The following is a 19,242-nucleotide window of genomic DNA, read 5'->3' on the forward strand; positions in this document are numbered from 1 at the left end:
CAGTGATTTTGGAGCCCAAGAAAATAAAGTTTCTCACTGTTTTTATTGTTTCCCCATCTATTTGCCATGAAGGCATCTCTTCTTTATGTATATACATCTATTACAGCCCCATCACACTCTCCTGTGGTTATTGTGTCTCTCTCTAGATTTGATCTCTTTCACAACAAGCCCGTGTGTGTGTGTGTGTGTGTGTGTGTGTGTGTGTATAAAATTTCTGTATCTCAGCAGTGCCTGGCACTAAAAGCCATCTAATGAACATTGCTGAATCAATTGATTTAATGAAGGATATTGGAAACAAACCAGTAAATATTAGCTCTCATTTTGGTCAACAACTCCTGGTCTGCTTTCCAATTGACAAAGCCTTTTGACGTACATTATCTCATTCTATCCACACGGTAAGCCTGTGAGACTAAGGAAGAAGGAGAATGAGAAACCAGCCCAAGTAACTATAATGTCAGAAATGGAACAGAGACCCAAGGGTCTAGATTTTTCCTGCTCAAAACCAAATCATGCCTACATTCAACATGTGTGTGGAGGCCCAGTGCATATAAAGAAAAAAAGAAGGGAGACAGGATAAAAAATATGATCAAACAAACTACAGATTTGCTATATTTGTCTAGAACAAAACTGTCAAATAAAAATATGTGTCATATATAAAACTGAATTTTAAACAGCTTTCTTAAAAAGGTAAAAAAAGGTGATATTAACTTTAATAATATAGTTTATTTATACCAATAACGATGCAAAATAGCTTAAATATATAATAATCAATATTAAAAATCATCAGCAAAAAAATCATTAGCAAAATATTTCACATTTCTTACAGCACCTGACTCTTTGAAATCCAGTGTGTATTTTTCACTTAGAGCACATCTCAATTTGAAGGCTAAAATTTTATGGCAGATACTTGATCTGCATTTAGATTTCATAAAGTTTACAAATAGAAATGTACCTTCACATGCTCAAATTATTCAAAATATACATAAAAGTTTTTCAGTAACTGAAACAAGTATCAGTATTTTATATTGAAATTAAAAAATTAAAAGTAAACATAAGTTAAAATTCAGTTTCTCAGTTGCACGAGACATAGGCTTTCAATAGCCACACGTGGCTAACGCTGGGCAGTGCAGCTCTAGAGAATGAAGGCAGCGTTTAATCAGAATACTTGAGCTCATACAAAGTACGACCAGACACTCAGCGAGGATGTTTCTTTCTAATTGATGCCTTAATGGTGGGACTTTTTTTTAATTTCCTTGAACTCCTCCCAGAGAAGAGTAGGCTTGTCTGACTCATCTTTACCAGTGATAGCACAGACTGAGAAACTGGAGAAATATTTACATAAACTGACATGATGCCCTTGCAGGTTATTAAGTAAAACTAGAAAGCTAAGATTTCATTTTTAACCTTAAAAGTTGGTGCCAAGAAGTTTAAACTGGTCTATTCTTATATTCTCATTATCTCTGTAAGAATGACACTTGCATCCTCACCATTGAAAACAGGCTCAAGCACCAGAAAATGACTTCATGTTGTGAAAACCTGTGATGGATTCAGTGATCATAGGAAACATCTCCCAATTCTGACCTGTCACAGTATGCATTTCTTCAGAAAATAATTCTTGGGACTAACCTGGCAGCCCAGTGATCAAGACTCCACACTGCCAATCCAGGGTGCTCAGATTCGAACCCTGGCAGGGGAACTAAGATATCCCATATCGTGTGGCCAAAAAATAAAAAACAGTTCTTGGAAGTAATTTTATCTAAAACCTAAGAATAGGACTTCCCTAGTGGTTCAGTGGTTAAGACTCCACCCTTCCACTGCAGGGGTGTGAGCTTGATCCTTGGTCTGAGGACTAAGATCCTGTATGTGCACTGCACCACTGAAAGTAAATAAGTACGTAAATAAAATTTAAAAAACTTTTTTTAAATGAAAAATAAAACCTAAGAATACCAGAAGTGCAAAATCTAGGTTGAAATCTGAATCTTAAGCTTTATGAGCTCTGGATATGAGGCCAGCATGACTGAGGAACTCAATTTTTAATTTTATCTAACTTTAATTTTCATTTAAAAATTGATTCTCGATTCAGTTTGTGCAAAACTTGATTTGGAATAATTCAAGGATATAAATTCACATTTTTATCTGTAAATTTTGTGAACTCTAGAGATACATTCTTATTCTATGAAATCACTCAAAGAATATTTTTAAGTGTACCAGTGCTCAGCACTGGGAAAAGATCAGAGGCCAGTGTTGACTCTGGGTCGCAGGGGCTTTGGCAGTGCAGACTGACCATCACAGAGAAGGGTTTCGAGAGCTGAGAAAGCTGAAAGCAGGAGCCCCTGACCTGGGTGTGGAGGGTAGGAATTGCCATGGTTCTGCGACATTGGATGCCCCAGGAAATCTTGATCTTTATGATATCAAAAGCATTCCCTGCTCTAAACACAGATTTTCTGCAAAATACAAACCCAGTTCATTCACATACAGAGAAATGAAGATAAAACAATATCTGATATGAAAATAGGCTGCCCATTCCTAATAATATCATTTTTCCACAAGCATATCTTTGGATATGCTGTGTCATATTTTTCAATTCCTTACAGTCAACAAGGTAGACATGCAGTTATGCCAAATGAAAGAAAACATGAGTTCATTTTCAAGATGGAATCCTTTCTCATTACTAGAGAAATAATCCCAAACAACGCTAAATACAGGAATCGACTTTTCTCGACATCACAAGACAAGGCGGGGGCATAGTGTTATTTCATTAATTATGCTGATATTTCCATTGAAAAGAGTCATTCATCAATGTAAAAAAGTTACAGTACCTTTTGAATAGTTTTATGATCCTTATCTGCCATCTCTTTCAGACTTATAATTTCATCTTCTGTAAACAAAAGGAGAGAGAGGCCAACCATGAAATTACAAGCTTATAGCCCTGTATTCAATCTGCCTGCTTCAGGGCAGGCTATACACCACTGGCAGGCATGGTGGACGCAAGTCCTAGCAGGACTATGACCTTCACAACTGCCCTTGACATTCATAGCCTTCTTCCTGCTGTTCAGACGGCTGGTCAGATAGGGATTAAGAACTAAGTTCAAGATCCAAGTGTGGCTGAAGGCTGAAAGCTTTTCATCGAGTCTAGCAAGGGACATTTTTGCTGTTAGTCACAGCCAATACAAAGTGCTTTAGCAGGTGGCACTTTATGGACTGAGTAAGAAATACCAAAACCTGAAGACGCATTATTACACCACATCAGGAGAGAAATGAAACTACACTGGCGAGGTATAACTTACATCCAAGAAACAGTGCCCCATATCTGATTTTATAAATGTTTCGCTACAAACTTTATACTGCCTACTCAAAGGGCAAAACTTATCAATTTTTTTAGCTACAAACTTTATATTGCCTACTCAAGGGCAAAACTGTATAACTAACATAAATACAATGATAGCATTGCCTGTAAAAGCTTTAAAGCACTCCAACTTCAATGATTTAAATGCAATGTTTATCAATGTTTATGGTGTGTAAGAAAGGGGTATAGGGTCAACAAATGGAAATTTGTACTTAAAATTTGTGCCAAAAATTGAAGATAAAGTTGTAAGTAGAAGCATATTTTCCTGAAGGGCCAATTCTGTTTCTTCACAAAGCACACCTCAATATATATGCTCAAATATTAAAATGTTAGAAATTTTAGGTTTTAGATTAAGCACATGAAATTTTGTTTAATATTTATAATATTTCTAAGTGATATTGAGCACTGATGAGCACATTTTTCAAAGGTCAATGCTTGGATTTAAAAACAACCACCCTGAGTTAGAAAGGCATGGCTAGGGGAGTATGACCAATTTCTGTCCCAAGAAAAGAATGAAAATTAAAAGTGGCTAACAAGCTGATATTTTAAATGTAAATATGGTTTGGTAACAAGAACATGTTTGAAAAAGACAAGCATGGGCATGAATTTTATTAAAGTGCCCAATGTATAGAGTTTTCTCAAAAATGACTCTAAAATGTTACCTAATACGGAATTTTCTTTTACATTGAGCTGGATTTCTTCTTCGAGTTCTGAAATGACTTGAAGCAGTCTCTCATTTTCCGTTTTGAACTCCGAATTTTCCTTTTCTAGAGTTGTTCTCAGAGGGCTGCTCTCTTTGATAAAAGAGTCCTAAAAGAGGGAGAATTCCATATTTCTAAGCAGGGAGCCAAGGATTTAAATATGCAAGACGAGACAATACAGATACAGAAGAGCTATCATATAATTTTCTGAATTCTATTACACACTTATAATATGAATAGTAAAAAGGGAAGGAGAGTAAAATAGAGCTTGCTGGAAGAAAGGCTGCAGTACCTCTGTACAAAGACCACAGCACATGGGGACAGTTTATTGACAGGAATAATACATATCATACTGTTTGTGTGCCCCCATCATTCAGGCCAATTCATTATGGAGGCTGTGTCCGGGGAGGCAGCTGGGGCCCTCCACCCACACTTCCCTCTGTGTGCGCGTCTGAAGTGCTGTCCGCCCGTAACCAGGCAGGCTGGGGGCACCGTGGACGGGCAGCAGCGCCGGGGGAAGGGGGTGCGGGCGGGGGGCGGGGGGCAGAGTGCACAGCGAAGGCGGGGGGCTTGTTGCCTTTGTGGCATTTCCCAGTGTCAGCGCTGCCAGTGTCAAGAGGAGCGCACCACATGTCAAAGTGGTGACGTTTTCAGGCTGGGAGCCGCATGGAGCCCATCAGGCACACGGATATCCACACAGTTGGGTTTTCTGCTGGGTGGAGGAGCCACCCAGAGGCAATTCATATTCTGAACATTAACGTGGCTTTGCATGCCTGTCACACTGGGACTGTGCAGGCGTTGAATGCTATTGAAGACTTCGGTTTAAATCTCTATGCAAACAGTGATTACCTTGTAAGAAGGTTTCAGGATAACTTACAACAAAAGACTTTAAAGTTATAGTTTTAGTAAAGCAAACTCATTTACATTTTTATTATGTGCGTCTTTTGTTTAAATCTTGCCATGTCCATTACGGGAGACGCTTTTTCTTACGCAATAGAAGCTTATTGGGACAGCTACTCTTCTTTTCTTCTTCTCGTGTGTTTCAAATCTATTGAAAACATCTGACTATACTTGCTTATGGCTGTCTAGATTTTACTTGCTGCACTTCTTTTTTAAAATTAAGATGTAATGAGTTGGAGAAGCTGATGCAGAACTTTATATTTCATGATGGTAAAATATTAAACTGATTATGCAATCTCAAAATAGTAAAGAACATGCTTGAAAGTCATTGTATTATTACAGTATAAGAGACAGAAGTATTTATATGCCTTTGTTCAAAATCAATATGGACACTAGAAATACTTTTAAACTTTAATTTTCAGATGAATTATAAGCTATTCTTTTAGTAGCAATGCCATGATTGCAAATACGTAAGAATAAACTCTCCTCTCAAAAACAAAATCATTCTTCCCAAAAAGTCATTCCTCCCAATATAACTAGTGTCCTTTTGAAAGTATACTTTTATTTAACTTTAGAGATAACTGAAAGTAAATTATTAAAAAAAGGTTTCCTCTGTGGTCATAATGGTTCAAAAGAAAAATATGTAGCTATCATGTTTTATAGTACATGAATAAACCCTTGAAAAACAACAAGGGACATTTTAATGAAGTCAGTTATACCAGACTTAGTATTTATAATGATGACGTTAAATTTTTCACTAAGTCCAATTGTGAATCTTCATGATTTTGATTCATCATTCCACTTAAATTATTTAAACCCAATTCATTCTTAACTAATGAGAACTAACAAATTTAATAACTAATAACACTATTTTCTTAACAAGAAAGAATCCCAGTCATTATTTTCTTGTCCCACATGGTTCAACTTGAGAACATCAAAGAATGAATTTCTAGGCTGAAAAAGCTTTTTAAAAAGCAAAGAACGTTTGCCTTAATCGGCTTAAATGTACATTTCCTAACAGTGGCAGAAAATGAACATCCATTGTGGATTATGTGAGCATCCATTATAATAAACTAAACGAGAACTATTTGAATAATCAGATGAAGTGTAAAATTTACAAGAGGTGGCAGCTAACACCTAAATGGGTTTTCTAAAAATCTCCTAGAAAAGCAGGAAACAAGGGAACACTTCCAACTCGAGGGTTTCCCCCTCCCACAAATCCATGGACAGCCCCAGTTCCTGAGAGGTTAACCTTTAGCTCTGTCCCCACCATCTGTCAGCTGCAGGAACTGCAAGTAATTAACTATTCAGATTCCCACAGCAATGAGGACACTCATTAGCAAAATGAACAAAGGGATAGTTCTGGGCGGCTACGGTCATCTGTTACACTCTGAGTGGCAGGTTTTGTGGTGGTGTTTCTCCTACCATCTGCCCACACCACTAGCTTGGGCTCACTGAAACCACGAGACTTCTTTAAAACAAGCTGTGTTAATAAACCGAAGTTAAGAAGGATGGAGATCATTAAAAGGTGGTTAACTAGTTAAAGCTATTTAGAGCTACATTATTGCCCAAGCCAGCCTGCAGTGCGATCCATGGTCACCCTGGGACATAAAATTTATAAAGGAACGTGTCAGTTTAGAGTTCTTCTATCATGCAGTGGACGCTAGGACTTCAGTGCCGGCTCACGTGCTATTTCTCTTGCGAACAGCCACAGGATGTGCAGTATCCCCGTCTGAGGCCTCAGAATCCCAAACAGTGGTGAAAGAACCATTTTTGGAAACGGGTGTTCTCCAGAGCCTCACTACTCCAAATGTGGTCCAAGGACCAGGAGCCTCGGCATCACCTGGGAGCTTTTTGAAAATGCAGAATCTCCGGCCCCAACACAGTCCTGTCTGAATCTATATCTTAACAGGAGCTGCAGGTGACCCATACACACAGACAGTCAATAAAGGCGGAGAAGCACTGTCTGGGGCACCGCAGGTGCCTTCCCAGCAGTCTCCCTTTTGCCACATTGGCGTCTCAATTCTGCAGGCTCCGCGTACAGTGCTTGGACATCTCAATTTGATGCTGGGGGTGGGGGGCAGGGGTTTCTGCCGCATGCCCATGCTGTGTGACAGTCACAGAGACGAGCAGGTGCTTTCCCAGTGAGTGACAGCCAAGAAAGTGGCCCACTGGGGCAGTGCAGCCCTGCAGAGCTGCCGCTCTTGAATGACGGCTCTGTTTCAAAACTGTCAGCAACAAACAGTCATGTTTATGTATTGGTGGTGGCAGGGGTGGGTGGGCATGATGGTTGCATAGCTCATCCATGTTGGGGTAAGAAAGAAAAATGAAGTCTTTTCAAAACAACTCTAATTGCAATTGAAGCACACAGGTGTGTGTGCGTGGGTACACAGACACACAGGCACATTACCCTGACCAGCTAGCTCCTTCAGCAATTCTTGAATGGATTTATCAGCATATAGCACGGCAACCTGAAAACTATAGCAGAGTGCCATTAACTCATTGAGGGGGTTCACAGAGCCTGAAAAGACACTCAGCCCTTGAATGTTAGTCGCTCAGGCATGTCCGACTCTTTTCGACCCTGTGGACTGTAGCCTGCCAGGCTCCTCCATCCATGGGATTTTCCAGGCAAGAATACTGGAGTGGGTTGCGATTTCCTTCTCCAGGGGATCTTCCCAACCCAGAGATTGAACTTGGGTTTCCCACATTGCAGGCAGACTCTTTACCATTTGAGACACCAAGTGAAGCCCTCTCGGGGAAAATTCAACATTAAGGATGTTCTGACCTGGAGAGATGAGGTTTCTGTAACTTGATGAGATTCCTTTTTCTGATTTCCATCTTGTCATAAATATAACCTAAGCTAAATGTTTACTAAACCTTCCTTTTCCTGTCATTCTTAGATTTTACCCTAAAACAATCTGGAGAGAGATTATGACTAGTAACGGTGAAGTAATTTATGTGATCAGACTATGAGAAAGAACAAACTAGAGTGTTCTCTTATTGCTTACTCAAGTTTCTTATTTCAAGTTGTTTTTGCGAGTTATTTTGACTGCTGCTTTGAGAATTTCTAATTGTTTCTCCAAATTTGGTTTTACAAATCTAATTTCAGACACTTGCTGTATTGAGCTTTCTACACCGCTAGAGGGAGCAGTCGTATTAGATGAAATTTCAAATTTCAAATTTAGGGATTCTCTGGTGCCTCAGACGGTAAAGAATCCCTCTGCAATGCAGGAGACCCAGGTCCGATCCCTGAGTCAGGAAGATCCCTTGGAGAAGGAAATGGCAACCCACTCTAGTATTCTTGCCTGGAAAATCCCATGGATGGAGGAGCCTTGGCAGGCTAGAGTCTATGGGGTTGTAAAGAGTTGGACATGACTGAGTGACTTTACTTCACCTAGAACTTGAGTGGCATGGAGTTCTAGGAAAGCTAGTTCTTAGAAGATTTTTTAAGAGAAATTTCAAATTTTTTTTTTTTTTTTTTTATATAACCTGCTTTTGCAGTGCTCATGTCCATCCTACTGAAAGGTACACTAGCCCTGCTCTGCATTGCCCTAGCACGGTGTTTCACTAGGGTCCTCTGGTGCTGGGAAAAATGTATATATACACTCAGTTAATCAGGAGTCTCACCTTCCTCAAATCTTAAGTTGTTTACAGCAATACTGATGTGGTGTCCATGGAGACAAAATACAGTGAAACAAGTAAGGTCTTCTGCTGGAGAAGACTCTTGAGAGTCCCTTGGACAGCAGAGAGATCAAACCAGTCAATCTTAAAGGAAATCAACCCTGAATATTCAATGGAAGGACTGATGCTGAAGATGAAGCTCCAATACTTTGGCCACGTGATATGAAGAGTTGACTTACTGGAAAAGACCCTGATGCTGGGAAAGACTGAGGGCAGAAGGAGAAGGGGGTGACAGAGGATGAGATAGTTGGATGGCACCACTGACTCAATGAACATGAGTCTGAGTAAACTCTGGGAAACAGTGAAGGATAGGCGTGCTGCAGTCCATGGGGTCACAAAGAGTTGGACGCGACTGAGCAACTGAACAATAACCACCATCAAGGTCTTCAGAATGCCACCAGATGCAGAGAACACCTGTTTATACAACAGCAGGGGTGGACCCTCCCACTTCCGGTGGCCCTCACCAAGCCCCGCCCACCTCATCTTGTTCTTTGCCCAGGATGTCCAGACAGACCAGTTAACAGGCTGAGGACAATCGGAGGTGTAAACACACCGAGAAAGACCTCGTGTTGGAAGCTCAATTACAGAAGTGGGATATTTTCAACAGAGCATTTCATGGAATGTAAACCAGGTGGTAATAAAGACTTGCGTATTTCCCCATCATGATAACTAGAATTTATATGCATGCCTTTCTTCAAAGAACTCACAGCGATTCATGTTCACCACAACAAATCCTCCTCATAACACTGTTGGCTAGGCAGAGATCACTTTTCATTTCACAAGTGGGAAATAATTGGATCAAAATTGCCTTGCTAATCAATGCTGGACATCGTTAGTCAAGGGCAGGAATAAAAGCCAAAACTATTACAACTTTTCTATTAAATTTTCTACTAATAATTCTATTAAATTATTTTCTCCAAAAAACTAAGAGTAAATGTAGACCCAAGATAAGAAAAGTAAATGCAAAAATTGGATGCGTCTCTTCCTCCAAAGTGATCAGAATATGTAAAAAGAAATAATATTCAATTATATTAGATCTAGGATAAGAATACTTAATATTAAGTTGCTTAGAAGATACTCTGGTTTTTTAGAACATAGAGAATTCTTTTTTTGTTTGTTTTGTTTTTTGTTGTTTTTGTAGAACATAGAGAATTCTAACAGATTAAACAAAGTATTCTTTCCCCAGTTAATAAACAAAGTCCTTTAGAATGGTGCAAGTTCTATTCCTTATCTTTTCTAACTTTGGGGACTTTAAGTAAGAATACTAGTGTGGGACTTAGATATACTAAGGACTGCACTTAAATAGCCCAGCAACCTGGAAGTGTTTCTTCTTCCTAGCATTCACATTTTGATATATTACTTCTCAGAGTTTTCCCATATATATATATATATATATATATATATATATATATATATATATACACACATATATATACACACACACACACACGAGTCAATATTTATGTGTATCTACACAGGGATCACTATACACTTAGTGATATACACTTAGTGACCGGGGCTTCCCTGATAGCTCAGGTAGAGAATCCGCCTGCAATGCAGGAGAATCTGGTTCTATTCCTGGGTCAGGAAGATCCTCTGGAGAAGGGATGGGCTACCCACTCCAGTATTCTTGGGCTTCCCTCATGGCTCAGCTGGTAAAGAATCTGCCTGCAATGTGGGAGACCTGGCTTCAACCCCTGGGTTTGGAAGATCCCCTGGAGAAGGGAAAGGCTACCCATTCCAGTATTCTGGCCTAGAGAATTCCACGGACTATATAGTCCAAGGGGTTGCAAAGAGCTACACACGACTGAGCAACTTTCACTTTCATACACAGGGATCACTATACACTTAATTATAATTATAATAATTATATATGTTATATTGATTTATATATATACTGTAATACCATAATCTAGTATAATAATATAATATACATATAATAAATATATAAGTTATATAAGAGTGTATATATTGGGTTGGCCAAAATGTCAATTTGGGTTTTTCATAACATCCTATGGAAAAACCCAAACTTTTTTTGGCCAACCCTATATGTGTATGTGTGTGTGTGTGTGTGTGTGTGTGTGTGTGTGTATACACATATATATGCATATTGCAACCTTTAATTCTTACTCTATACAGAGGAAAAAGCTATACTTCCTTATGTGGGACTTTGGATTCAGAAGGACCTTGGTTTTCATGCCACGTCAGCATTTACCCGCTGCACGCTATGGGTAAGTCTCTGCTTCCTCATTAGTGAACTGAGCTGTGAGGTGAGGAAGCACCCCTGCCAGTTGACACTCAGCAGGTTGTGATCCTCTGGCCTCTCTGGTCACCTCTCCTACTCCAACAATCCACTTCTTGCTCTTAGAACCTAATATGAAAACCCCTCTATGACTATTTGAGTTGATTTGAGATGAAAATAAACTTGTGTTCAGGGTCCACAACGTCCAGATCCTTCTCATTCATCTCTTCGGCAGGTAGCTAAGCTCTCCTTTCTGCGTTCTCTCTCTCCCCACTTTTGTTCTCTTCAGTCCTTGGAGCAGTAAAGCGGCTCCTGGCTCCCACTACAACAGGGAGAACAGGGCGAAACTCCTCTGAGAATTTTCCTTCTTGACATTTCTATGGAAGGTCATCCTGTTACAAGCTGGTTTCTTGGAAGCCTCTGACTTGAGATAGTTTTGTGTCTTTCAGATTAACTGAACTGAATAAAAAGGGTGGGACTCTTCTGTAATAAAACAAAAATGTATTTACATGCTTTTCTAGGGTGGGAGATAGGTTATTTTATTTCCCTTGCAAATAAAAATTGAGAACTATTATACTGCTCCTATTTATAATTATTATGGGTTTTCTAGACTATGTTATTGAGCAAAAAAAGGGTTGAACTGTCTTATTTTGTGAAGAAGATACCCAAGATACATCCACTGTAGTCCCTTTATTCCAAACCCAAGCTTTTAGACAGCTGTAACTTCATTTACATATATTAACATAAATTATTCTTTGCTGTGAAACTTACAACTTTTTGAAATCCATATTCTTCATATTGGTCTAGTTCTTCTCTTAATTCCTTAATGACTTCTTCTTTCTCCCTCAGTCTTTTTAACAAAATGTTCATTTTGACAGTCATTGCGTCATGCAGGGATGTCTTCTCTTCTTCCACCTCAAAGTATTGCTGGGGGGAGAAAGATACTAGTCAGATACTATGCTAGCACCAGCAGAAACCATTTCATGTTTTATTTAAGCTCCTGTCCTGTAAAGTTGTTTTATTTTTGCAACTTGCATGCAAGTTTTAGTAAATTATGATATTTATATTGACCAATACACTAAAAGTGTCAATGGCATTACTATTATCCTATAAGAGACAAAGCACAATGTCTTACACTGACTATATCAGTCTGCCAATAATAAAAATAGTAAGCCTTAGCAGTAAATCTACATGACTCTGAATGTCCTACTTCAATCTTCCTCTAGAAAGGAAACTAGCAAAAATTTTGACTATGTAAAACAGAAAAGAAATGTACTTCAATGGTGCAACTAATTCCCTCGATGGTTTGCAATGGAGGGGTGGAAAAAAAAGAACCATTTCTTGAACCTATTTTAAGCATTGAGGTGCTAGCCTATTCACAGTTAGTACTCTGAAGAATTGTGTCACAAAATCAAAGCAAGGAAAATGCTATAAAATGGCACTGCTAGTTACTTCAACATATAAAAATCTCATTTTCAACGCAGACATGCAAAAGCATTTTGCCCATTTTGGACTTTTTTGGGAATTATGGAAGAATTTTTTATTTTCATCATCCGTTTGTTACTAATATATTTGGACACATGGACTTACAATAAACATAGTAAAACTTAATCACATCTGCTAATATACATAATATTGTATTTAAAAGAGTTAAACTTAAAAACTGAAATTGTTATAATATTATATGATGAATACTGGCAGACGGAGAAGAATAATATTATGTCTGGGTAGCATTGAAGAGTCAAGCTAGGGCATGCCTAGTGGCTCAGTGGTAAAGAATCTGCCTGTCAATGCAGGAGACACGGGTTCCATTTATGGTCTGGGACAACCCCACACGGGGTCCTAGAGTCCAGGAGTCACAAGTGCTGAGCCCATGTGCCACAACTAATGAAGCCCACACACCCCAGAGCCCATGTTGCACAACAGGAGAAGGCACTGCTGTGAGAAGCCCGCACACCACAGCTAGAGAGTGGCCCCCGCTCGCCAAAACCAGAGAAAAACCTGCACAGCAGTGAAGACCCAGCACACCCAAAATAAATGAATTTTTAAAAAAAGAGTCTAGGCAAGGACATAACGCTGACAGTCTATACCACACTAATGAAAAAGATCAGTAAATGAACATGCAGTAGAGTTTGAAAGAGTGAAAATAAAAAAAATTTTTAAAAAAGAGTGAAAATAGAACAACCATATGACAATATTGGGTTTTTAATTGGGTGATTCTAGAGAACAGTATTGAGTATGTAGATCTGTTCTTCACATCTATTCTGTTTTATGTCTCCAGCTTAAATGCTCTGCAGAGGTTAAGACACTTACCCCACTGGTGCCCTGAGTGTAAGGCATCTCAAATTCAATAGGTCCAAATAGAGGTCCCCGTCTTCACTCTCCTCCTCTCTGCCTCTCCCATTAACATCAGCCCAAGCCAGAAACCCATTTTCTGTCATTTTAAGCACCTTTTATTCTGTCACTAACTCACCAATTCTGTTCAATGCACCTCTAAGTCACTCCCGAACCTACCCTCTCCTTCCCTGATCCACCGCCTTGATGTTACCACCAAAATTTGGGCCTGCCAATCTACTGACATCAGGCTTCCCTGGTGGCTCAAATGGTAAAGAATCTGCCTGCAATTCTTTAGGAGACCTGGGTCTGATCCCCGGTCAGGAAGATCCCCTGGAGGAGGGCATGGCAACCCACTCCAGTATTCTTGCCTGGAGAATCCCATGGACAGAGGAGCCTGGAGGGCTACAGTCCATGGGGTTGCAAAGAGTCGGACAGGACTGAAGCTGCTGACACCAGGTTGTGGTAAAGGAAGGTTCCGTGTTTATTATTAAGTGCCAAGCAAGGAGTCCAGCACAGTTAATGCTCAAAAGCCTGAACTCCCCAGTGGCTTTCAACAGTTTTTTTCAAAAATGTACTTATTTGTTTGACAATGCTGTGCACAGTTTGTGGGCTCCTAGTTCCCCAGCCTGGGACTGAACCGTGGCCCCTAGCAGTGAAAGCAGAGAGCCCTAACCACTGGACTGCCAGGGAATTCCTCACCAAGTTATTTTTAAAGGCCAGGTGAGGGAGGGGAGTCCCAGGGTGTGTGATCAGCTGGTGCAAAATTCTCAGATTGGTTGATGGTGAGGTAACTGGGAGGTGTCACGGGGATTCATATTATTATTTCTTAGAATCCAGGAGGCAGGCAGGCTGTGTGCCCATGGTCATTAAGTAGTTAACTGCTTCCGTTTGGTGAAGGTTTTAGCATCTGTTTAACAGCTCAGGAAGTGTGCATCAGATACTGTTATCTGGGTGCTTCAGAGATGAGCTGCAGCAGAGGACATGGGGGAGGGGGTCTGTTCCAGAAAGGCCCCGTAGGGTCCGGTTCAGTTACAGTTGGACTCTGTCTGGTTCACTTGCACCGTTGCAGTAGCTCTTAACTCACCCCCCCCCCCCACTTTTTTTTTAAAATACCTATCTAATTTTTAAATATTAATTTTTATTGGAGTGTAGTTGCTTTACAATGTGTTCGTTTCTATTGTACAGCAAAGTGAATTAGCCATACAGATACAAACATCCCCTCTTTTTTTGGATTTCCTTCTCATTTACATCACCACCAGCTTCCCTTGTGGCTCAGCTGGTAAAAATCTGCCTGCATTGTGGGAGACCTGGGTTCGATCCCTGGGTTGCGAAGATGCCCTGGAGAAGGGAAAGGCTACCCACTTCAGTATTCTGGCCTGGAGAATCACACTCATTGTATAGTCCATGGGGTCGCAAAGAGTCAGACATGACTGGATGACTTTCACTTACGTTACCGCAGAGCACTGAGATGAATTGGGAGATTGGGGTTCACATAGATACACTAGTGATATATGCACAAAACAGATAACTAGTGAGAATCTGCTGTATAGCACAGAGACTTCCCTGACTCTTCTTTTGTCCTCTCCAACCAATCTGCACCCTGTGACTGAACTGATCTTTCTAAAACGCAGCTCTCCTTGTCCTCACAGGCTTAAGTCTAACTCCCTTAGCACGATGGACAAAATAGAATCCCTGACTTGTGCTGGCCTTCTCTCCCCTTCCCTCACCAGACTGGGAATTTTATCAGTGCTGATACTCAGCACGCAATTTCTCAGAAGTACCACAGGTCTCCACGCATTTGGAATTTCTAGGCTGCCTATTAAGCTCTTACTTGTCAATCTCCTGAATGGCATTAGAATAGGTTGGCTTGGGTCTGCAGATGAATCTGCCACTTAGTAGTAGCTTTGTTGCCTTGAACAAGTTTCTTAAGTTCCTTGGGTTTGTTTTATCATCTGTAAAATGGGAAATGTTGAATTTGATTTACTAGTAATTTGTTGAGGATTTTTGCATCTCAATCCGGCAACAATATGCCTGTTCATCAGGCATATTCACCTCTCTCTGTGTGTGTGTGTGTGTGTGTGTGTGTGTGTGTGTGTGTGAGTGCACGTGCGCTCAGTTGCTTCAGATGGGTCCCACTCTTTGTGACCCATGGACTATATAGCTCCTCTGTCCATGGGATTCTCCAGACAAGAATATTGGAATGGGTTGCCAAGCCCTCCTCCAGGGAATCTCCCAAACCCATGGATCAAACTCTGGTCTACCACGTTGAAGGCAGATTCTTTACCATCTGAGCCACCAGGGCATGTGATGTGACCGTGAATTATAGTGCTTCCTATAGCATGTGTGCAGGCATGCTCAGTCGTGTCTGACTCTTTGAGACCCCATGTACTATAGCCCACCAGGCTCTTCCTCTGTCCATGGAATTTTCCAGGCAAGAATACTGGAATAGGTTGCTATTTCCCCCTCCAGGGTATCTTCCCGACCCAGGGATCAGACCCACGTCTTCCGGGTCTCTTGCACCGGCAGGTGAGTTCTTTACCACTGTGCCACCTGAGAAGCCCTAACAAAGATGCTTCTGATAAACTGGCTGAGTCATCTCCTTGATAACATGACAAAAACCACTGGGAGCTCATTTAAAATCCCACCATGGGACTTCCCTGGTGGTCCAGTGGTTAAGAACCTGCCTTTCAATGTAGGAGATATGGGTTCAATCCCTGGTTGGGGAACGAAGGTTCCATACACCTTGGGGCAACTGAGCCTGCATGCTATAACTACCGAAGCCCATGTGCTTTGCAGCCCAGGAGCAGCAAATGGAGCCCATATGCACCACAACTGAAGAGTCCAGTGTGCTGCAAAGGAAGATTCTGCAAGCCACAACAAAAGCCAGACACAGCCAAATAAATAAATATTCAAAAAAAAATCCCACCAGGGGGGTTCCTTATGGCTCAGTGGTAAAGAATTTGCCTGCTGGGCTTTCCCGGTGGTTCAGTGGTAGGGAGTCCCCCTGCCAATGCAGGACACATGGGTTCAACCTCTGATCCAGGAATATCCCACATGTGGAGGGGCAACTAAGCCCATGTACCACAAATACTGAAGCCTGTGTGCCCTGGAGCCTGTGCTCCACAAGAGAAACCACCTCAATGAGAAGCTTGTGTATCACAACTAGAGAGTAGCCCCCGCTTGCCCAAACTGAAGTCTGAGCAGCAACAAAGACCCAGTACAACCAAAAAAAAAAAAAAAAATCCCACCAGAAACTGTGCCGTGATGCTGTACACACTTGGCATCACTGAGGCCAGCCTGCCTTTAGGATGTGCTCAGCCCCTCTGGGCTTCAGGGTGGGGGTGGGGTGGGGTGAAGGGAGGGAGGGCACAGTTCTTAACAGAACAGAAAGTTTCACTTTTTGACATTTCATAAAGTAATTGTAAGGCCCAAACACACTGGATTCATTTCTCTTCATCTCCAGGATGAAGAGAACATCTCCATGATGAACATGAGATGTTCATGTTCTCATGAACATCTCCATGATGTTTTATGACTATTGAATGAGCTGGGCTCAAGAGGAGGTAAGCAGAAAGCAGTTTGTTTTTTTTTCCCCACCACCCTTTCAAATCTGATGTCCTGTCTCATGTTTTAACCTCTCAGAAGAACTCTCAGGAAAGTGCCATGACTTTTTTTTCTTTTTTTTAACTCTTAGATAGCAATAACCATGTTGAATAAAAGAAAGAAAGGAATGAAGGGCAAGCCAAAAAAAAAAACCTCAAAGTCCCAAATCCTCAAAGTCCCAGCTTACTCTTATACATCAAATCTGAACTTTCCCAGCTCTGGCCTCCCTTAGACTTGTAGCCCAAAAAGGAGGGGAGGGGTTGAGCCTGGGTTCCTTTTCTAGTATCCACAGATTTAGTCAAACACCAGCCTAGATATTGCTGTGAGGGTATTTTTATATAAGATCAACATTTAAATCATTAGACTTTGAGTAAAGCAGATTACCCTCCATATGGTGGGTGGGCCTCATCCAATCAGTTGAAGATCTTGGGAGAAAGACTGAGATTCCCAGGGAAGACGGAATTCTGCAGAGTGTCTCCAGACTCGGGCTGGAACATCAGTTCTTCCCTGGGTCGCCAGCCTGTCAGTCTACTTTTCAGATTTCAGATTTGCCAGCCTCTACAACTGCAGGAGTCAATTTCTTGAATCTCCATCTCTTTCTCTCCATACATCCTATTGGTTCTGTAACTCTTAATACACTTTCTCCTAATTAATTTCTCCGAATACAATGTCTACATCTAAACAACATACATTCACACCAACACCTTCCTCTCCAGTCCAACACCACAGCACTGATTATGGCTTGTTTCCTTTCCACAGCACAGCCCCTTCCTCTGGCAGTAAGAAAGCTGGTGCCCGTGGTGCTTGACTCACTGACATCCACTCCATCCCCCCTCATGTCACCCATCTCCTGACCGCAATGCACCCTGAGAACTTGGCTCTGATGCAGGGAACAGGGAGCGGCAAGGATGCAGGGCTGTGTCTTTGGTGTTTTAATTCACAATGGCAAGAAAATTTTCTTTTGGACTTTCATTCTTTTGGTCTTACAAGAAAATTTAATATTTTTCCTTTGGCAGTTGAAAGTAAGGAGTTCATATTCAAATCTGGGACATAACTGTTGGGTTTTTTTTATTATTAGAATAATTTTATGATGTTATTTGACCTCACAGGCAAAACCTCTTGACAGATAATATTGGTCAACACAGCTGGACATAATCTGGGGTGAGAAACAGACCAGGAGGCAAATTCTCAGTATGCGGAGCAAAGTGACCTTGGAGTTTAATGTAAATGAGGCACTCTTCTAACCCAATGCTGAGTCTTCCAGGGCACCAGTGGTCTCAGGATGCCCACAGGAGTGGGGGAAGGTACGGGGGTGGGGTCTGCATCATGAAGGTGGGAGCAGGGCTTTCTTCCCCACCATCCTCGAAGGCTCAGACACACACCTAGTTGGTCACAGACTAAGTGGTTAAGGTCAACGTGTTAAGAGAAGAAGAAAGACCTAGGGAATGTTGTTTCCTTCCACGTGGAGTGACGCCTCCATTTATCTGATTAAAACATTGGCGGAAGGAACATGGTCACATCTTGGCAGTCTCCTGCCCCTTGCCTTTCTCTTTGGGGAGCCGATGCTCTGCCCTGGCAGATAGAACTGCCCCAGCCCATTTCTGCCTGCAAGAGGAGTTAATCTGCCAGATTCTGGCTTTGGGTACCCATAGTCCCTTTTATCAGTGAAGCAGATGACCTCCGTCTGCTGGCTCCCGGACTTTATTTTACCAAGTCCAGAACTTGAGTGGGGAGGACAAGTATTATTTACCAAGTCGCATAAACACTCCAGTAACAGTTATCTCTCAGGTTTGCAAACCTAAAGCAGGTCATGAAAGCTGCTTGTGGAGCGGAGAGGAGGAGCAAATAGGGAGATTGGGGTTGACATACACACATATATATACATAAAATACATAATATATACAAAATAGATAACTAGTAAGAATCTACTGTATAGCACAGGGAACTCTACTCAATACTCTGTAATGGCCTATATGAGGAAAGAATCCAAAAAGAGGTGGCTATATGTGTATGTACAATATAACAGATTCACTTTGCTGTATGCAGAAAGTAACACAACACTCTAAATCATCTATACTCCAGTAAAAATTAATTCACAAAAAAAGCTGCTTAGAATTCTACAATGATTCTTTGATGTCTTCGAGATAAAATATAAGTTCCGGGGACTCCCCTGGATGTCCAGTGGCTAAAACTTTGCCTTCCAATGCAGGGTCTGTGGGTTTGATCCCTGGTCGGGGAGCTAAGATCTCCACATGCCTCATGGCCAAAAAACCAAAACACAAAACAAAAGCAATATTGTGTCACAAACTCAATAAAGACTTAAAAAAAATTCCATGGGTTCCCTTTCCTATATCAGCTCTCACCACTTTCTCAGCCCTCTTATCCCAAAGGACTGGCACTTCCCTGGCTGTGCCCTGAACCTTAATGCCTCT

At 41.1% G+C, this 19,242-nt stretch overlaps 1 protein-coding gene across 1 annotated transcript in view; it reads right to left on the bottom strand.

Moving 5' to 3' along the window:
- The window catches only part of C23H10orf67 (chromosome 23 C10orf67 homolog), a 101,407-nt gene that overhangs the window by 55,652 nt on the left and 26,513 nt on the right, over positions 1-19,242 (bottom strand). The window contains exons 5-7 of the mRNA XM_061125654.1: positions 11,642-11,797; positions 4,009-4,156; positions 2,820-2,878 (exon numbers count right to left, since the gene is read on the bottom strand). Coding sequence (XP_060981637.1) covers positions 2,820-2,878; positions 4,009-4,156; positions 11,642-11,797 — 363 coding nt within the window. The remainder of the gene's footprint in view (positions 1-2,819; positions 2,879-4,008; positions 4,157-11,641; positions 11,798-19,242) is intronic.

Source organism: Dama dama, chromosome 23 (genome assembly GCF_033118175.1).
Source record: "Dama dama isolate Ldn47 chromosome 23, ASM3311817v1, whole genome shotgun sequence".
NCBI classification, from domain to species: Eukaryota; Metazoa; Chordata; class Mammalia; order Artiodactyla; family Cervidae; genus Dama; species Dama dama.